The sequence below is a fragment of the Phodopus roborovskii genome, unplaced genomic scaffold (assembly GCF_943737965.1).
Source record: "Phodopus roborovskii unplaced genomic scaffold, PHOROB, whole genome shotgun sequence".
Lineage (NCBI taxonomy): Eukaryota > Metazoa > Chordata > Mammalia > Rodentia > Cricetidae > Phodopus > Phodopus roborovskii.
In genome coordinates, this window is record NW_026125974.1 from 394,253 (window position 1) to 415,250 (window position 20,998).

The 20,998-nt window shown below is 34.7% G+C and overlaps 1 protein-coding gene across 1 annotated transcript in view; it reads left to right on the forward strand.

The window, feature by feature from the left end:
• Glra2 (glycine receptor alpha 2) overlaps window positions 1-20,998 on the forward strand; it is a gene marked incomplete at its 3' end in the record, with an annotated part of 68,399 nt that overhangs the window by 32,401 nt on the left and 15,000 nt on the right. Inside the window, exons 3-4 of the mRNA XM_051179232.1 lie at window positions 2,023-2,090; window positions 10,220-10,443. Coding sequence (XP_051035189.1) covers window positions 2,023-2,090; window positions 10,220-10,443 — 292 coding nt within the window. The remainder of the gene's footprint in view (window positions 1-2,022; window positions 2,091-10,219; window positions 10,444-20,998) is intronic.

A 20,998-nucleotide genomic window follows, 5' to 3' on the forward strand; every position in this document is an offset into this window, starting at 1 on the left:
GATCTTGAGTAAATCAATTTATGTCACTGTTCAGTAGAGGAAAAGAAATGATAAAATGATTAAATAGTAAAAGAGAATGTATTACATGGGCTAGATTATACAGTTGGATTAATACAACAGAACCTATCTCATACCAGAGTGAAAATCCATGAGGCTGAGTGTTTCAACTGTCACTCTGACACTGACAGCATGAAGGATTCTTTGAGAACCATTAGTCTTTAGTCCTCCTTGGAAGCCTGAAGAATTTTCTTGTCATATCAATGAATGAACCTTCAGAAGCAGCAATAGTATAGATGATTTAGTAAACAATGTAGGTGTACATGCTTGTGAATGTAGGTAAACTTGCATGTGCTTCTTCGCATCTTGAGGAAAGAGGGAACTTCAGGTGTTATTCTTCAAGTCCACTTTTATTGAGACAGGGTTTCTCACTGGCATGCAATCAACAAAGTAGATCAGAATTAGTTGGTTTCCAAGATTTTGCCTATCCTTTGTTCTGGGGCTACAAGTATGCACCAATACACTTGGATTTTTGAAGATGTGGTTTCTGGGGATTGAGTCCTCGGACACATAGCAAAGCATTTTGCCTATTAACCTTCAGCCCTCTGAACTTGATGGTAATGTGCTTAGGATATGATAGCTTAAAATGTATTTTAGGTTCCAGAAACACACCTACACTGCCAGTTAGCAAGAAAAACAAAACAAATGATAGTACAGCTCAACTTTATGAATGTTTCCATGCCAAGTGGGTAGACCAGATACATAGATAATGTATAATACTTTGCCAACCAAGATTATAATTTCAAGTCTGTCTTTAAAATATTATACTAATGTAAAGTAAGTTTGATGAACATTTTTGGAATGGCTTTACAGGTTTTTAACATTCTTGTTCTCTCATCATTTGTTTTCTACTTTGCTTTATAAAGATTCATAAACTGTAACCAATAAGCTAATCTAAGAGGAAGCATTTATTTGTGACAAAAGGGGAAAAAACAAACACAAAAATTGTCATATTTGTCCCTCCTTGTCTAATTAATTTCTTACTAGCAGAAAAAATTGGGATATAATTGTGCGTCCAAGGAAGAGAAAGACTACTTTTTTCCCTTACCAGCTTGTGAGGAAGGCCTCATGTCAAACTCATCTTCATTTAGAACGTAGTGGTACTAAGGCAACTAGGTTGTTGCTTGTACTCAAATGATGAGAATTTGTCAAGTAAAGAGGAATACATGCCTACAGAGGAAAACAGTAAATGGATTGATAGTCCACAGCAGGATTTTCCTATCTTAAATTATTGGGGTAAATGCCTACAGGGGCAATAAACATATTCCCAGAAAAACACAAGGAAGGGAATCATCAAACAGTGACTTACCTGGTGACAAAATGCAAGAAGAAGGCTAGTGGCAGTCTAGTTTTGCATATATGGAGAGAAGAGTAGATAATGTGGCATGCCTTGCTTAATACCAAATCTACTCTGGCAACAGTAGGGATATTTAGTGACATTTCTGCCCATGCATGTGTCTTAATGCAAATTCGTTTAGTTTGTTTTGTATTTTGGTACAGTTTTTTTTCACTGATTCAGAGGGTATATAGAAGAAAAGGAGTAAATTCAGAGGCATTATAAGTAAAGAGAGATAATTCAGATACACCTGAACTCCTAAATTCAGCCCCTTGTAGATCCCATGATCCAGGTTATTTCATTATTGATAATATCTAAAACATTGATGATTTAAGGATTAAAGAAAAGCAGTCAACCAAATAGCTATTTTTGCATAAACTTCTGCTGATGAATTCAATGAAATAATTTTACCTTATATTTTCCAAATTCAAAACTCTTTGGAGGTAAGTTGCCATTATTTAATTGCCATTATTCAAAGTAATAGTGGGAAGTTATCATGCACTTTGGGGCAATTTTTTTATTTGCAGTCTCATCATCATTTTAATTTTATTTACATCTATAACCACAGGTGTTGAGGAACTGTAATATTGCTTCAATATCTTTTGCAATATTTTTATTGCATTCTGCAGGTCCTCCAGTAAACGTTACTTGCAATATTTTTATCAACAGTTTTGGATCAGTCACAGAAACCACCATGGTAAGTGCTACAGTGCCACTGGCAAGCGAAAAGCGAGACTCAATTATTCTATGAACACAACCTGTCAAATTTTCTATTGTTCAACTTACAGGGCCTCCTGTAAATGTTACCTGCAACATATTTATCAACAGCTTTGGGTCAATAGCAGAAACTACAATGGTGAGTGGGACTGAGCATTGAAGCCATCGTGTGAAGAAGTGGGATATGGGATCACAGCAATGTTGCATATTTATGTGACATTTATTGAGTGCCAATTTCTAACATCACCACCCTCTAAAAACAGACATTTATACACCTTCACTTCAGAAAGTCATTTTTCAAGGAGTTACAACTTAAAACCCAATGGTGTTTTACCTATTATCCCAGAGCAATGCTGTAAACACATAAATTTTAAGTTTGTTAGAATGAATAGAAATAAACATGATGTGTATTTAGGAGTTTTAAAGTATCTGCATTTCTGATGTGTCATGAGTACCAATTTCTAAGTCTGACACATGCTTGGCATTTCCAGTCTTTTACTTATCATGGAAGCTGGGATATCATGAAGCCTGTCTGTTGCACATTTATATCACAGAAGGGAATGATCCATAAGAGCATGTATATATATTCCCGTCTTCATATATGCATACACAATTTAGTTGGCAAAAGAAATATTAAGATTACAGCAATTCTAAAAATAAGAACATCTTTGAAAAACATAAAGGCATGAAAAATACTCATTAAAGATATGTGGTGAAAACACCTTTTACATATGAGAAGTAGACTCATATACTACACAGTGTCTGCAATGGCTTCATGCCAGTAATCTGTACCATTAGATCATTAACTGAACCCCACACAGCTCATAGGTTACAGCATGGAGATTACAAATGGAGCAACATATTTCATTGTTATCCACATGGTTTATTTAGTCAGTTTCTTGCTATTAGTTTACATGGTTATTAATCATATTGCCATTATATTGGGTGAGACCAAAATGAAATAATAGTTAAATTTGACCAAGTATTATAGTAGCTGAAACCTACAAAACTCAAGAGGGGAAAAATGAACATATGATTCCATTAAGAAGTCAAAACTGTGGATTTTCTCTTTAAGACTTCTAAGATAGTGTTTAATGAGTTTCTCTACTTTGTGGTGTTTTTAATACAAGGAAGGAATAATTTACCTCTAATACTCAGTTTTATTAACAAAACTTAGAAAATAATGTGTATCTAGTACCAATTTTAACATTTCTCTGAAACAGCATTGTCCAGAAATAAGATTTTAGCAGGGTATGTAGTACACTAAGAATTTTACCTAAATGAGATAGTTTTGATAGGGCTATGAGTCATGCATAAGAAAAAGTAAGCATGAAGAGAGTAACTCATCTGGCCTTGACACTCAGTTTCTGTCTCATCTTCTATTGCTTTTACCTTCAAATGAAGGACAACATTTCCAGTAGCCCACTGTTACCAACTTTACACGATGGCATTCAATGACTATATTTGCACGACCTAATGCTAATTGCATTAATTAGACTCCTAAGTTGCCTTGATTAAAACTCTCCATTGCATTTTACTCCCAATCAAAAATGTAAATATGCACCTTTTCAGTGTTCATCAATACAAAAAGCTAAGCTTTTAAGGAGATGAAAATGGAAGCAATGGATACCCAATTTTCCTCAGTCTTTAAGACATACAGAGCTGTTTAGTAAATGGGCTGCTTAGGTGCTTCCAGACCACTTAGTAAGTGTCCTTTGACATGTTTTCTATGAGAAAAGGAAACCGTTACTCAAAGGTAAAGTCAACAGCCTATCCATCTGCTGTGTGACATAAATCAAATTGCATGTTAGAAGAGTGTTACTTCTTTTATTTAACTTATTAGATTTTTATGTAACAATAAGCTTCTGGTTTTGAAAATACATATATGTTGTTTTCTCATTGCTTTGGTGTGTAACAAAAAACTTTTTACCAAAATTTTATCATGTTTATGTCCAAGAACAAATTCTTATATCATCTAAGATAGGAATTGGCAAATGGATGTGAACACAGTCCAATCAAACTTTACTTGAAAAAATAGATTGGGTCAAATAAGTATTTAAATTAGTGATATTTCACCAAACATCTCATCTTCACCAGAGGATGCTACTTAGTCACTTTATCCATCAGTGACACAGAAGAGTATGAAGAAAGGAGATGTCTGAGAAAATGCTAGAGAAGAAAATAAAGCAAAGCAAAATAGTACAAGAATTAAACAGAAGTCTAGGAATACAGCTTTCACTGATATTTTCTTGGTTTATTGACATATTTGATTACTTTAGTGAATAGCATTGAGGACTTTAAAAAGTTACATTTTAATATGTGAGATAAATGTATATGGTCATGCTCACAGGTGTAGAAAAAGTCATCATATTATCAATTTAAGGGAACACTGTTGATTTCTGTGTTATATTTTAGCCTTTAACATAGGTTGAAGCTAGTGCTCAGTTAAGAAAGGATAAATGGTAACACTGTCAAGTATAAATATGTGCATAAATTTATATGTCAATGGCAAAATTCTATCTGTGGAGTAATGAACTTATGTGTATATGGAAATAAAGGAGACAAATGTATGGCAACTGATCCACAAAAATGAAGAAGATCAAAATATTCATGGAATTTAATGACAAAGGATGTTTATTTTTCATTTGTTGAGATTATAATTAAATAATTTCCCCCTTCCCTATCCTACCTCCAAACTCTCCTTTATGATCCCCACTTCCTTTATTTCAAATGCATCATTTGCTTTATGGTCCCCCCAAATTAGTGATATTTCAATATTCATAATAGTATGGCATTTGCTCTATTATTAAAAAAATTTCTGACTTACAAAATGACAGAAACTTTGCCTTGGTGTCTAGTTGGTGTGACTTGTTTTAAGTGGGTCAGGCTATAAAGCTGCACAAACATGATGGTTTATAAACAGCAGAACTTATTTCTCCAATATTCAAGGCTGGAAGCCTGAGAATAAGGTGCTAGTGCATTCAGGTATTGATGAGGGATCTAGTAAGGTTATGGACTGATGACTTCTTATATCTTCTCATTGTACAAAATTTTTTCTCTGCCCTCAGAATAACATCTTAAATGTATTGTCTCCCTATACTATAATGTTGGGAGTTACAATTTTAAAAATGAGGTTGTGAGGTTATAAATATTTAGCTTAGTACTTACTTACTTACACATTATCACAGCTCAACTTTCCTTTATCAAAACTCTTAGATTCTACAACCTGATAATTCCTCAAAATTTGACCCATAAAATTTGCACAAATATCAAATGTAACATCGAATAATTATAGTTGAAATCAGAAAATTTAACATCTATGCTTATCAGTAAAGTAATAGAGGCCATCAATTAATGTCATTTTATACTACTAATAGTTTTGCTTTCTCTACAATTTTTAGAACTATTTTTACAACAATGCTTCTAAACTGAGTTTCTGATCATGTTTATTGTATCATTTTGCTTTACACCTAATTATTTTACAGTGACTGAAGTAGCATTATTACAAGATGTAGTTTTGGTTGATTGTTTCTAAAGAAGGGGTGATGATTTTCTGTTTCAAGAACTCAAATTCCCTTTGATATTATACAATTAGCCCCCCCAACCCCATGGTTACTGAAATCACACTAATTTATTGTAAATGCTGCCAGTTAACAAAGTATTGGCTTAGTTACAGATTAAATACAAATGTTCCATTCTTTGATACAAGTGTTGGAGACATGTGGTTCAGAAGACAACATATTGTTGTTTACTTAAGGAATAGTTTTATGGATCATCATGATGATATGTTATTAAATTCAATAGTATGTATATTCATTCATTAAAAGGCACATGAAATTGTTGGTATTTGACACTTGTACTATGATTATTCAGCAATTCAGCAGATATAATTTTCTATAATTTTAAGAATTTAAGAAATTAGTAGGGGACATATACTAAAAAGATTACATTCTGTTTTTGAAATGTCAGTTTATCCTTTCCTTCTTTTTCCCCCTTTTATTTAGTTGCTGATGACAATTGAAATTACAGGATAAGGAATATATTTACAACACTCTCTTTATTAATGCTGAGGCAGAGATAGGAAATATGGGAAACATAAGTAACAATCAAGGGTATTTCATACCAGCTGTATGCCACTCTCCCAAAGCCTGGAGCATCAGAAAATGGAGATAAGCTTTCTTCCCAGCTTCAAATGTCTGCCTGGAGAGATGGTAGTGGATTCTGTGTGAGTGAGGACTTAGAGGTGTTGCTTTGCTACCCATGTCTCAGTAAACAGATGTGAGGGATAACTATACGTACATAAATGTATTTACCATTAACTGCGGCACTGCAAGGAGTTACTTTGTCACTGATCTGAAACTCCATTCCTGAGGAACTCAGAGAAGAAGGTAGACAGAAGCTGACATGGTTACTTGTTGCATTATAACTACTGAATGAGCACCTCATAAAATGATGCTAACTGACAAGAGATAGCATATTATGTCAGTTATTTCTGACATCATAAAGAATAATCAATACATTCCATAAACCTTATATTATGTAAAGTTAATACAAAGGTTTAAATTGCTCCCTAAATTACCAGTGAGATAATAAAGTCCATAATCATCATAAAGCAACTTCTTACCACCACAATTTAAAGTACAAGTTCTTCCATTAAAACTAGCAAAGTTTTGTGATTATGGAAAATGATTTTGGAGGTTGGCAGGTTTAAAAACCAAAGTGAGACGTAAGCATTATGGATATATAAATATATCTACAATATATTTATAATTAGATTAAAAAGTACACACATACCAAACAGTAAGATGTATGATAAGGTTTGATATGAGTATTTATGAGATAAAATGGTCATCTTTATGGCTAAATGGAGAGCTATATATAATAGTGCAAAATAATTCAGCTTAAGGAAGCAATATTTATGGAGTAGGCATAGCTTTAGAAGGTATTAGAAATAAATTGAAAAATTCTAAATTTGACTTTAAAAACTATAAATGAATTTAGATACTCATATTATCAGTGTTGACTATATAAAACTTATTCAATTTATAAATGGATTTTGTTTGTAAAATGAAATACATACACATATATAATATAAATGTTTCTATCACCTTATTCAATGCTCAGAGAGTCAATAATATGGAAACTAATTTTAGTACAAAGAAATATGTCATTTATTTGAAGTAGAATCTCTCCTTAGAGAGTGCAGGCAATGTAAAAGAGAATGTAGTCTGCATTTAAACATGTTTCTAACTATTTACTTTCCCTTTAATATTTTATTGAGCCTGGAAGCAGCAGAAAAGTCAAAGAAAGACTACAGAATCACATAACTACTCTCTTATGATTAACATTATTATTAGATCATGAATTTATTTGTAGTGAAACAGAAATGATGCATTGATAAATTACATGTGCCAAAGGTTAATTATAGTGAACTAAAAGAATAACACATTTGTGGCTGCAGAATATTTTCTTCGGCTATCTACTTTCTCTGTATTCTTGGGGAGGAGATCCCTGTATGTTCTTAAATACTTTTAAGGGTAGCTATTTATTTTTAAATGGTGTATCTAATCAGAAACTAAATCATGAATAAATGTTAATGACTACACATTCAAAGGACTAGATACTTGTAAATCAAAAATCTGGTATATTATTGTTGAATACGAATACATTTCTTCTCTACTTGTCATTGTTTATAAATAGTGAAAATAATTTATTTTAAATGACCTTTAGATATTTAACAGAAGTTTATTTCCCAATTTTCTTGCTATAAAATTCAAAGTAGAAAACCAAGAAACACTGGAGAACACCCATGGGAATTTGCTATGAAAATCTATGTCGAGATATTTTTCTTAAAGGCTGTCACTTTATATTGTGTGTCACTAAGTTAGTATTCTTAAGGGTAGGTCAACAGGTAAGATTAACTCGTTCTCAAGAGCACAGGAGGATCACAAGGCAATTGTGTTTGTGATTTTGTCATCCACTGATTTCTAGCTGATTGATCATGGCTTTTTGCAACAACCCCCCACCAAATCCTTCCTGGTAAAGCGGCTGCTGTTTTCTGAATAATCTGCTATTTAACCATTGAACTTTTGTCATGTCAAGCTACTTCAACTTCCTGGACTTAGAGTATCTCTAGATTTGACTAGAGGAGGAAAGCCTTTTCTTTACTATTCCTGATTCAATCAAGCATAGACTGTCCCTACTCTGCAAGAATTCTGTTAAGTATGGATTCTCACTCTAAGAAACTAGACGCAAATGATCACCATAAACTGGAAAGGCCTCATTTCCTTTCTTGGGAAATCTTAAGAGCATCTCACACACACCAATAGAAACATGAGCTCTGCATTGCTGCATTTTTAATTGCCCTTTCTTTAATTTTCAAAAATTAGACTTTCATACTCACTATTCACACAAATCCCTAATGGTTCAGTAACATCCATTCCCAAAGATATATACCAAACTGCAAATAATTTCTTTATGACCACAGTCCTCTGGTCTCTTTGAACAACTCTAAGAATGGTGCCATCCTGCCATTGGCTTCGTCAGTCACCAGAATAACCAATTGAGGTAGATGTTGAGTTAAGCCCACAAATTGTATCCACTCTAGTCTGAGAATTTGCTGTGCAAAAATTCTAACTAAATGTCACCTGCTAAGCTTTTTCACATTATAATGCTTGTATTTTACAATAGAAAACCTCAGGTAATTCTTAGTAATGATACAGGCTTTCCAAAGAGTTAGGGTTTGACCACTGATTTACAATAGTTAAGAAGTATTTAATTATTAGTCTTTTCCAACCTACTTTAGACACCTTTCCCAAAATATTCTATGAGATTCATCATGAGTACTCTGTATTTTAAAGTTGCCATAGAAATTCTAATAGGTTAATATAACCTTATCTCTAAACCCTTTGTCTTTTGACCATGAGGGGACTAATCAAAATATATCATCTTTTAGTAGTTTCCATGGTACCTGCCAGAGTAAACAATCACATCTGTTTGCTTGGGAAAAAGAGTATTGTAAGACTTTAAGAACCTAAATTAGAAAGTGTTCAAGTAAACTAAGACAACCTAAACACCAGTTAGGAAAAATAATGATCTAAAGTGAATCTACATGACAAGGATATGGAGATGAAGCCAATATGGCTTAAACAAATGTGAGGGAAAAAGAACAAATGGAGATGTCTATCAACTTTAATAGTCACAAGTGACAAGAAGCTATGAAATACTGAAGGACTAGGGACTATTGATGATGCCTTAGACAGAGTCTAGATCATGAAGTTAAGCAATGGATCCATGAACCTAAATGTTTTTGAACACAAGCCCTCAGGAGAATAGCCACAGTCACAAGCTGATTCATTAGCACAGAAGAACATGCCCAGATTATGTGAGGACAGCGGGTCTGTATCTGAGACTCCCATTAAGGAGAAAACCTTTGTCAGATAGTTTTCATATTGGAAAAAAAAAAACCAAAAATTTTCTATTTGAATGAAGCATCAAGCTGTCTATTGCAGATATAACAAACTGAAAGAAATCTATAAAATATGCAATAATATTGACTGTAATTACTTGTGAAGGAATCATTTTGTTAACATAAGGCATCTTAATGTTGTTAAGATTTTAAGAATATTGGTTTACTGTAACACGGTTTTATGAGATTTTCACTCCCAAATTGCAGAGTTGATTTTCTTCATATAGAGAATCTAAACAAAAGGAGATTAGAAATCATGTCATTTCTATTTAGAAAATGAATCAGTTTTATCTGGTAATCTGTCAAGACATTCTGACTACTATACTCATCATTGCCTTTCTCTACAGAAAAATCATCTTGATTTAATATTATTTCTACCCAGGATTAATATTTAAAGCATAAAAAATAAAGAAAGTCAACCTGTTTAATTGGCGTTCTGATTCGGTTGATTCTTCTTTCTCCTTTCCCTTCACCTCAAATCCTAGTAGAACTGGAGGCTTTATTTTGACCAATGTGTACAGAGACATGTTTGCCCAGAAGAAAACACTATATCAAATCAGAAATAATGTGATAGGGAACGTAAACATCTTTCTTAAGCCAGGTTGGGCAGTAAGTATTTCTTGTATATGACATTTCTGTAGGACTATCGGGTGAATATTTTTCTGAGACAACAGTGGAATGATTCACGGCTGGCATACAGTGAGTACCCGGATGATTCCCTGGATTTGGATCCATCTATGTTGGATTCCATTTGGAAACCAGATTTATTCTTTGCCAATGAGAAAGGAGCCAATTTCCATGATGTCACCACTGACAATAAATTGCTGCGGATTTCCAAAAATGGCAAAGTGCTCTACAGTATCAGGTAAGCTTTTGCTGGTTATAGTTCTTTGGTTCTTTGGGCCAAGAGATTCCTTATTGGTTCTTCAAGGAAGGATATCTATGAATATATGACTTTGTGGCATCTTGATTATTTATTTGAATTTTAAAGTAGGTGGAACATTTCAGAAGTTTTAATGGTAATGTAAGTGCAATTCTTCAAAACAAAATATATCCAGTAGGTTTATGGACAGTTGATGGCATTATATAAACATCTAGGCAAATATATTTAGTAAAGAAATACAGACTATCCAATCTGTACATGTACAATGGATCAACTTGGTCACAAAGCATACTCTGGGTTGAATATGTAGAAGCACTAACCTCATTTGTGTTTCTCAATAAACATAATACCTAGAGACCTTGATGTCTTAATTTTTATAAGGCTTTAATTTGGGACAGAAATTGTCTAATGCTTTTGTTACAAAACAGGATCCCTGACCTGGGTTGGTTCACAACTCCATATGTAGTAGAACATGACCCTGAACTTTTGAGCCTCCAGCCTCTAATTCCTGGATGCTGAGGCATAAAATACCAATCTGTGTGGGGGGAATGGAGATTGAAGCCAGGGCCTCATCCATGCTAAACAAATACCAACTTGGTTGCATTCCTAGACCCTCATTTCAAAAATATTACATTCAAACATGTCCTCCATAATCTTTATCTTTCCAGACTCAGAAAATTTTCCTGTTATTCTTAATACAAATATTTATTTCTCTATGGCTATATAAGGCTCTTATTTTCTCCTGCTTTGTAATTTAAATTCTAGCATTTATGAGTGATTTATAAGGACATGGATTCTATTTTTAGTCATAGCATTGATTTTTTTAATAATATAGATGTAGGGTCAAACTCAAGCTTTGGCACTTATCAAGTTCCAGGATCTAAAATATCCAATTACTCTCATTGTCAGATATGGATCAGCATATCCACCTCTGGATACATGCTTGTGAAAATTAAAGATGTAGACATCAGAAAATATTTAAAGGGACAGATTGCACTCATTTCAATTATGCAGGCTAAATTACAGCTGTGTGTGCTATTTATTTCAAAATCAACCATAGAAAAAATGCAAACAATAATTTAATAATGCAGGGAAATGCTGGTACACTAGACTTCATTCTTTGGCTATGGTTAGCCAGGCCTTGACAGAGACAATACAAAACACATTGCCATGGAGTTCATGTTTGATAAATAAATCCTGAATCTTACAAATAATGGTCTTTTAAAATAATAACTGATTTCAGTCATATTTTATCTCTTCTGAAGGACTGGGACAGCATACTGTACAAGAGAGGCAATATACCACATATCTACTAATCTTTCAAAGGCCCTTTACTCTCTTCTTTGTTACCATCTCCCAAAAGTGAGCAATTAGTGTTCTTGTAAATATTTTTTTACAAATTTGAAGACTCCCCATCATTTAAGAACCCATTATTGTCATGGTAGTGGCAACTGCCTTTGATCCCAGTACTTGGGAGGAAGAGGCAGGAAGATTTCTATGAGTTCAGTGCAAGCCTGGTCTACACAATGAGTTACAAGACAGCCTGTCTCAAAAAAAAAGAAAGGAAGTAAGGAAGGGAGGAAAAAAGAAAGGAAGGAAGGAAGGAAAGAAGGAAGGAAGGAAGGAAGAAAAAGGAAAGGAAGGAAGGAATGAAAAAAAAGGAAGAAAGGAAGGAAAAAGAAAGAAAGAAACAGGAAAAGAAACCATTATGTAATTTGGTTCTTCAATGCATATTCCATTCCATTTTTTCCCATATAATGCTGTTGGCCAATTACTAGTGTTTCTTATCAGCTAGCTCTGTCTTAAATATAGACCCATTTCTACTAACCTAAGTATTTGCATGTGGTCTCATCTTACCAGAGAGAGGGCCCAGTGGTCTGCTCTCTTTCCATCCTAAATCTTGAATCCCCTCCTTACTCATTCCTCTCTCCTCCTTGTCTCCTAGTCCCTCCTATCTTGCTTTCCTATTGGCCAACAGTGCTTTATTCATTAACCAATAAGAGAAACGTATTTACAGAATGACATCTCCCATCATCTCCTCTTTTCTGTCTAAAATAAAAAGAAGGGTTTTAACCTCAACATAGCAAAATATATAACAAACAGTTATAAAATAAGAAGCACAGTTAACAATATTTAGTCCATAAACATTTGTAAGATTTAAAGAATATTTTCCATTGTCTATCCTATCTTTATGAGTTTGAAGTCCTGTATGTAACTTATCTTTAATCCTAACTAAGGAAAACTATAACTATCTGTATTCAACTCCTTCAAAGACTACAGATGGATAATATATAAACTCTAGAACTGACAGAGACATCTTGCTACCTAATCAATCACCTGAAGTTCTTCTATAATGTTTCATCTTCAGGCTACAGGCCATAGTGTGTCTGGTAGACTTCTCAGCAAAGCAGGAAACTTTAAACTGTCTACCTGTATTCACAGTTTTTCAGTCACTTTTTTCTGTGTCCTGCAGACTGCCTGGCAGACACTTCCATGAAGCAGGAACCCTGTAGCACTGTCCATCTTGTTTCAGCAGGAACATTCCTGTGGGTCCTGCATGTCCAGTTTATCTAGACAAGAGTAATATCTTGCTCAAATGGCCATCTTGCCATACTGAAAAGCAAACTCCATAACGAGTTTCTTTGATGTCTATCTTCCTTTATGATGTAGGTGGTATTGCCAGGAGGCAAGAAAAACTCTAAACCATTTTAAACGCCATATTCTGTAGGTCTTTGAAAGGTTTGAAGAATGTTTATCCATCTCAAATACATCTTGAGAACCTAACTAACTTAACTCTAAGTTTTGAGTATCATAGGTAACTATAATCTGTACTGTTATACATTTTTAAATGAGCTATATAAACACAATATCTAAACAAGAGGATAAATATGTTTATAACAAAATTTATGCTAAATTTGTATCAATAAATTAAAATCCATTTCAAAACAAACTATTCATATCTATACCATAATCCTCTTTTTACCTTTAAAAAGATTAGTTGTGGTCATTAACCATTTATAACCAAGCCCATTTAAATGAAAACAAACATTTATAAACAATATTTGGGAATTTGGGCGTTGTTCTTTCTAAACTGCTTCCTGCTTGTAGGGGGCACTGTCATGGGTATCCTAAGAAGATTCAAAAATCCTGGCTGTAGTCTGTAAGGCTGCTTTGTCCCAGAAGTTTTGAATGTTGGATCACCTGGGACACTGTTTCAGGGGGTCTTCCTTGATCAACCCATGTTAGAGTGGAAGGAATCCATAGCTTTTTATTTTCTGTGTAACAAAAATATAAATCCTTTTCCCCAGTAACCTGTCCTTAGACTTAAATTTTGGAGTCAAAGAATTTTTAAAATATATAAATTGGAATAATACAGCAGTATTTGTTTTAACAGTTGTTGCTATTTCTTCAGCAGTCAAATAATTTAAAGACAATACTATACCATATAGTATCCAGAGTTTCTCTGTGCTTTCCATCTTTACATGGCTTTTTTATTACTCTATTTCTTCTATTTTTATTTTTTACTTATTGAGACAGGGTTACTCTGTGTAACTTTTGGCTGTCCTGGAATTCACACCTTACACTAGGTTTTCTTTGAAATCACAAAGATCTGTTTGTCTCTCTTTCCTTAGTGCTGGAATTAAAGACATGTGTCACCACACCCAGATACTCTTTTTCATTTTATTATTCTTTTTATAAACCATTTTATCCTGTTTCTTTTCTCTCTCAAGCCTACATGTATTTTTTTTAATTTTATTTAATTTTATATAACAGTCCAATTAAATGAAAACAAACATTTATATACAATATTTGGGAATTTGGGCATCGTTCTTTCCAAACTACTTCCTGCACACTGTAAACCTTTAGCAGTTTTCCTTATGAATCTGTCTTTACTGTAAATCTTTATCTTTTCCTGGCCATGTCTTTTATCTGGTAAACAACATTGTTAAAATGAAAGCCATAGCTGTATTAAACTTAGTCTATCCAAGATGGTGGCGGGTATTTTACTGCCATCACTGAGAGCTTTGCTCACTACCTTGGTCAACACTGCCATCCAGCAGTATGCTGCCGGCTTGGAGTTGTGGCCACTATCACACACACCATTCAGTTGTTAGCAGAGCTCTTTAAAAGCCTTGCATTGTTTTTGTTTTGTTTTGTTTTGTTTTGTTTTTGCTGCTTATGGTGAGTCAGGAATCCTCCCTTAAAGGAGCTGCACAAGTCTCTGCTTGTCTCTAGCAAAACAGAGTCCAACTGAGAAAAATTATGCTACCAAGAAGCTTTGCTTGTTTTTGTTCTTTTGTTTCTAAAACCCTTTTTTACGATTTTATCAAGTTTCAAGTGAAAGTTCTTCGGTCCACGTTGGACGCCATTTTGTTAGGAGCTGGTCTGGTCTGACTGCTGAGCCAGAGCCAAATAACACACAGAGAAGCTGTATTAGATATAGTTCTGCTGGCCAGTTACTAGTATTTCTTATCAGCTAGCTCTGTCTTTAATATTAACCTATTTCTATTAACCTAAGTATTTCTACGTGGTCTCATCTTACCAGAGAGAGGGCCCAGTGGTGTGCTCTCTTTCCATCCTACATCTTGAATCTCTACATATTTCATTCTTATACTAATAACTCCAGAGCTTGCATTTGGTTTACTGTTAGCGCATTATTGAATGCAGGAGGATGCTCATTGGGAAAACATGGCAGTGTGGTTACTTTAAGAAAGAGTTAGAGAAATTCCCTTGATGCCCATTGCATTGTTAAGGAAACTGTCCTGCATGATAATCCATTTGTCTTGTGTAAGATGTATTGTTAGGCATGACCTAAGTTGATGTGACCTGATAGAATGGGACATATGTAGAGCATCATGCTGGAAAATAGAGTTATAAAAAGTAACACAGTGTATCAGCTGCTTTGGCTAGTCCTTTGGGCCTTGGGTGGTGTTTGTGCTAGTAAATACCTACATTGTGCACTGCTGAAATAAAATCAGTTTGTCGTCACTTTGTTTTGTACTATTAAGGTTCTCTGTCCTATTATCAGCGAAGTATATATGTTACTCTGTCATAGATCCAGAGGCAATTGTTTTTATTTCTGGTTCTGAAATGTGACACATTACTTATTGCTTAGATTCTGAGGAATTTGTCCATTGGCAGGTGGTCGATAGTCTCTGAAATCTGAGGGGAAAAGCCCTTGGCGAAGGAGAACTACAGATGACACATTCAAGAAACACAAGCTATTGGCAAATTTGAACTGCAGAAGTCTAATATTTTCCTAAAAGTGTTTTCAATGAGCCAGACAATATCTTAGGCATAAAAGTGCAAAAATACATAAGATATGGTCCTTGCCCTAAAAGGGCATGTGGACATATAATTAATTAAGAAATTACATTAACTAGGAGCAATGTAAAGAAATGTAGTCATAACTTTACAAATTGTGTTCTCAAAATGATGCTAGAATTTGGAGGTCAGTGTCTACATTTTTTGTGGCATCAGATTAAATCATTTAGTGGCCAGGAAGTTATTAGTGTTATATATTCCCAGCAGAGGACTTTTTTCAAGTTGGAAGTAAAGCGAGCTATAGTTGTTTATTTCTAAAAGGTGCTGAAAAATAAAGAACACTATCTAATCCATTTTTTTTCATTACAAAAACCCCACAATTCATACTTTGTATATATGCTTTCCAAATATCAGGAACCTAAAAGAAGCAGTAATGGATTAGAAGTCCATAAGTAGAATAAAACTTGGTTACCCCTGAATCAGATGTTTGAGACACACAAGGAAAGATCAAATAAGTATTTTCAATGGGAAACAAATTTCTAACTATTGATGCAAGACATAGCTTTTGTTGATGAAAACATGTCAAAAACCTTTTTCTTTTTCTTTTGTCTTCAGATTCTTTGTTTAATATTGATTTCTGGTCTAGTTTCCTTCCTTTGGCTATGATAAATACCTTCACAAAAAGCAGCTTAGAGGATAAAGGGTTTATTTAAGCTTCTAATTCTAGGTTACAGTCCACCATAGGAGGCAGGGGATTCAGAAAGCTAGTAACATCACTTTCACACTCTGTGTCAAGAGCACAGAGAAAGGAATGCACACATTTACTTGTTTGATTGCTTATGGTGAGATTTCTCTACTGTTAACACAGTTCAGGATCTCCTTCCCATGTACCAGAGCTGCCCATGCTTGATTGGGTCTCTCCATACCAATTAAATTAAAGCAATAACCTATAGATATGTCCACAGACTAACCCACCATATTAAATCTGTTACTGAGACTCTTCCCAGGTAGGTGGTTCTAGATTGTGTCAGGTTGCGTATCCAAGTTAGCCATCACAATTTCCCTAAGATGATTTATCACACTCCAACTTTTTTTTACTATTTTATTTTTTAAAGTAATTTTCATTTAAGTTATAAACAATATTATTTTACATGCCAATCCCAGTTCCCTCTCCCTCCCTTCCTCCCATGCCCCTCTTCCCATCTACCCCATCCATTCCCCAGGGACACACTCAAACTTTATAAAGAGTTTTGCTGGCTTAAATAATTAATCATTCATGAATAAAGTATGAAGGATATACATCAGGCCTTGTTTATCCTTTTTAGAGTAAGTCAGATTCTAAGTTTGAATTACTTAAAAATGTGCAAATCCATAGGAATCAGATAAGCCTTTTGTGTAACATATGTTATAATTCCAAAATATTTCATTGAGTTTAGTATAACAAATGGTAATAAGGGTCAGAATATCATAGGGTGTGGTGGGCCAAATAAAAGGAAAATGTAGATGGTGGACATTTTATGAGAAGAGAATACTGTTTCACTATTGGTAACTGCTTTCTTCCTTTAAATTATACCACTTCTGAGAGTCAACCTGAACTAGTTTCATTCTGTTTCTGTGTTAAGAAACTGTGACCAAAAACAAATTGCATAGGAAAGGGTTTGTTTGGCAGATGCTTTTATATCATAATCCATCACTAAGAGAAATCAGGGCATGAACTCAAGATATAAACCACTGAGGAATGCTGCTTTCTGACTACCTCCTGAAAGTTTGGGTACTGGCTTATTTCAGTATTTGGAGGCCTTAGCCATTAGAGTCATCCAGCAATGACTAATACTAGTGATACCTAGAAGTTTGTAGTTTTTCTTTCTGGGAGGCTGGGTTCCAAAGGCTTAGAGCATTCCTGAAGAGCCATTGGTCCTTTGTCTAAGCCAAATCTGTCTTGTCATAAGCCCAGAAAAAAAGCTTTTTCCAACATAAGTGAACGACTCTGGCAGCAGCAACAGCAGCAGCAACAGCAGCAGCAGGAGCAACAGGGGCAAGAGGAAAGGCCAAGTGAGCAAATAAGTAATCTTCCTTCACTTGTGATTCTCTTTCCCCCTTTTTATATCTGGGTTACTATCGAAGGGGCCACCAACATTTTCAGTTGGTCTTCCCATGTCATTTAAGGCAATTAAAACAATTACTCCATTGAAGCTCCCTGCTCAGATTATTTTAATTTTTGTCAGGTTGACATTTAAAACCAACTGTCACAAACTCTCAAACCATCAATAATTACAGAATTGCTTCTGCACAAAACATCCCATATCACCAAACTTCTGCTTGCCTCATCATCAAAGTTTGCATGATCTTATACCTACCTTCTTATGGCCCTGAAGGGAAGATGTCTATAAATCCTTTTTGGTTCAATCCCCAATTATAGGAGTTGATGATTCACTCTCCCACCTTCCTCATACCACTTGAGTTGTTATATAAAATCCATGGGAACTTACATTCCTTGTCCCTCTACCTATAGATTGCAGATACAACTGAGAGTGTGTAGAGAGTAGATTTCTAGACAGACACCCAACAGTGGCCCCTGAACAATCCTATCTGATGACCAACCCTATCCACACATAAAAGGCCAAAATTTTTCCACATTGCTTCCCATTCTTGACTCATAATGGAGCCTGATGCAAGAGCTTCAAAGAATTCTGACTATAGTTATAGAATGGTTTTAATATAATAAGATAAAATAACATTCCTCATTTAGATGCCAGAACTGAAAATAAAATATACACACAACTGAGACTTACCTAAATGTTATGACGATGATGATGCTTTGGTTATTTAACTCATAATTTTGATGAGCTCTAGAAACATGTATTTGTTGGTTATGGGAAGATGTGATCCCTCCTGTATATGCACAACCAGATTAGTTTATCTTTATGTACTATAATCTAGGAAGACAGTATACTCATTTTTTAATCTTGTACCCAAACATTCATTAGTATTTTTGTGATGTAACTTAATGAGGTAATGAAAGACTATAACATGAGCAGCCACATCAGAATTAAGCAGTAGTAAATCAGGGAGATGCTGAGAAATGCCATGAAAACCTATGATTCTAGTCTTCTTAGAGGCACTTAAGGTTCTGAGTATGGGAGGAGCTGGCATTCAACATACTGGTGGATTAAGCAGGAGCTGAGCTAAATAGTTTTATGGAGAGGGTAGATTTGGAGAAAGGCCTTCAAAAATGGACCAGCTGGGGGTAAAATTATGAAGACTTTGAAAGTGTGTTGTGTACCTGACAAATTCTCATAATTTCTGGAAAGCTCTGTTGAGTTCCTGATTGAGTTCATAAACACAAATATGCAATGGATTGGCTCATATGAAACACAGTTGTAACACTCTTATGCACATTTTAAGGAAACAAAGAAATTATTTAACAAAATAGATGGAAGCTGAATAACTACTTGTCTTACGGTTTCCATTACTGTGAAGAGACACCATGACGACAGCAACTCTTATAAAGGAAAACATTTCACTGGGGCTGGCTTATATTTTCAGAGGTTTAGTCCATTATTTTTATGGTGCGACATGGTGGTATGCAGGAAGACATGGTGCTAGAGAAGGAGCTGAAAGTTCTACATCTACTGAGCATAGCTTGAGCATATATGTGACATCAAAACTCATCCCCACAGTGGTGCATGTCCTCCAATAAGGCCACACCTACTCCAACAATGCTATGCCTCCTATTAGTGCCACTCTTTGTGGGCCAAGTATTCAAATACATGAGCCTATGGGGGCCATTCCTATTCAAACCAACATACTACTTGTCTTTGACTTCATCTGACTGGACTATCAATAGAAATATTTACCTCCATTTGAAAGTAACTTTTCACTGCATTAACATTAATCAGTTTGCTCTCCAGGTAATGATATAGAGACAGAATAACAAGAAGATATCTTGGGACAACATGAGAACCACATTTCCTTTCTTCTTTCTTCATTTAATCTGTCCTCTAAGATCACAAAACAGATCTTTCCAGGCTCACCAGATCATCATTCTGACTTAGTTTCCTCTGCAAAATGAGACTTAATCAGGAAAGCAAACAAAATCCAGTTGTCCTTCTAGCTATATAACAACATTTCTCTTCTTCCCAAGCCAAAAAGCTCCTCTGTGATTAAGTAAAATGTTTTCCTGTGTTCTCTGCAGCTTGAGAACAAGAGGAAATCCTTCATTTCAAGGTGCTTGCTTCAAACTGTGTGTAGATCTCAGAACTCTTCCCTCCCAAAAATATATATCCAACCACAGAAGTGGGAAAGCTGATTCTGAAGTAGTATAGAGAAGTTTAAAATACCTGTGATTTAAGAGGTGACTTTAAAAGTGTCAATGATAGTTTATCTATGACAATTCCTGAGCAAATTTCACAGACCCAATCTGAATCATGCTTCTGTGAGCAGGAGAAACTGTAGGGCATTTTTCAAATGCTAAGACCTATATACTTTTAGACAGTTATACAGAGATGATTGACTTGTTCAACAATTGGCTGGTTATGTAGGTGAATCTGATCACATTGTAGGTTTGAAATAACAGAGTTTAAAGGCTAGCATGTTGTTGCTCATTACCTAAATCCTCTTATTTCAGGAGGTCAAAGGAAAAGCCAGAGGTTATGTTGACAAGGGCTTCTTCTCAGTCCATACTTCTGCTTTTGAACGAATCCCTGCATGGTATTAATCCTTAGTGAAGCATGCATAATGTGGCTGTGGACCTTTCAAGACATCAAAATTATTTTGGTACTTTCTCCTAGAATGTATTCTAGAGCAGCAGTTCTCAACCTTCCTAATGCTATAACCCTTAAATACAGTTCTCCATGTTCTGGTGACCTCCAACCATAAAATTCTTTAGTTCTTACTTCATAACTGCAATTTTCCTGCTGTTATGAATTGTAATGTAAATATTTTTGAAGATAGGGGTTTGTCAAAGGGGTCCTGGCCCATAAGGTTGAGAAACACTGTACTGGAAGAAAGACATTCCATTTAAAAAGAGGAAAGATGTACACATTTGCAAAATGTGGCAGTCTCTCTACAAGTTTCACCATGTTTGAAGCATTTAAAGCTACAAATATCTGTACTATAGAAGGATAATGTGCTAACTGGTCAGTAATTAGGTACATAATTATAGAAGACATTGATAACTGTGTTACTTCAAAAAACAATGAAACAAAAGCAAAAAATGTCTCATTTAAGATGAAAGATATAAAGCAGAAAGTGGGCTAGGCCATTAATGATA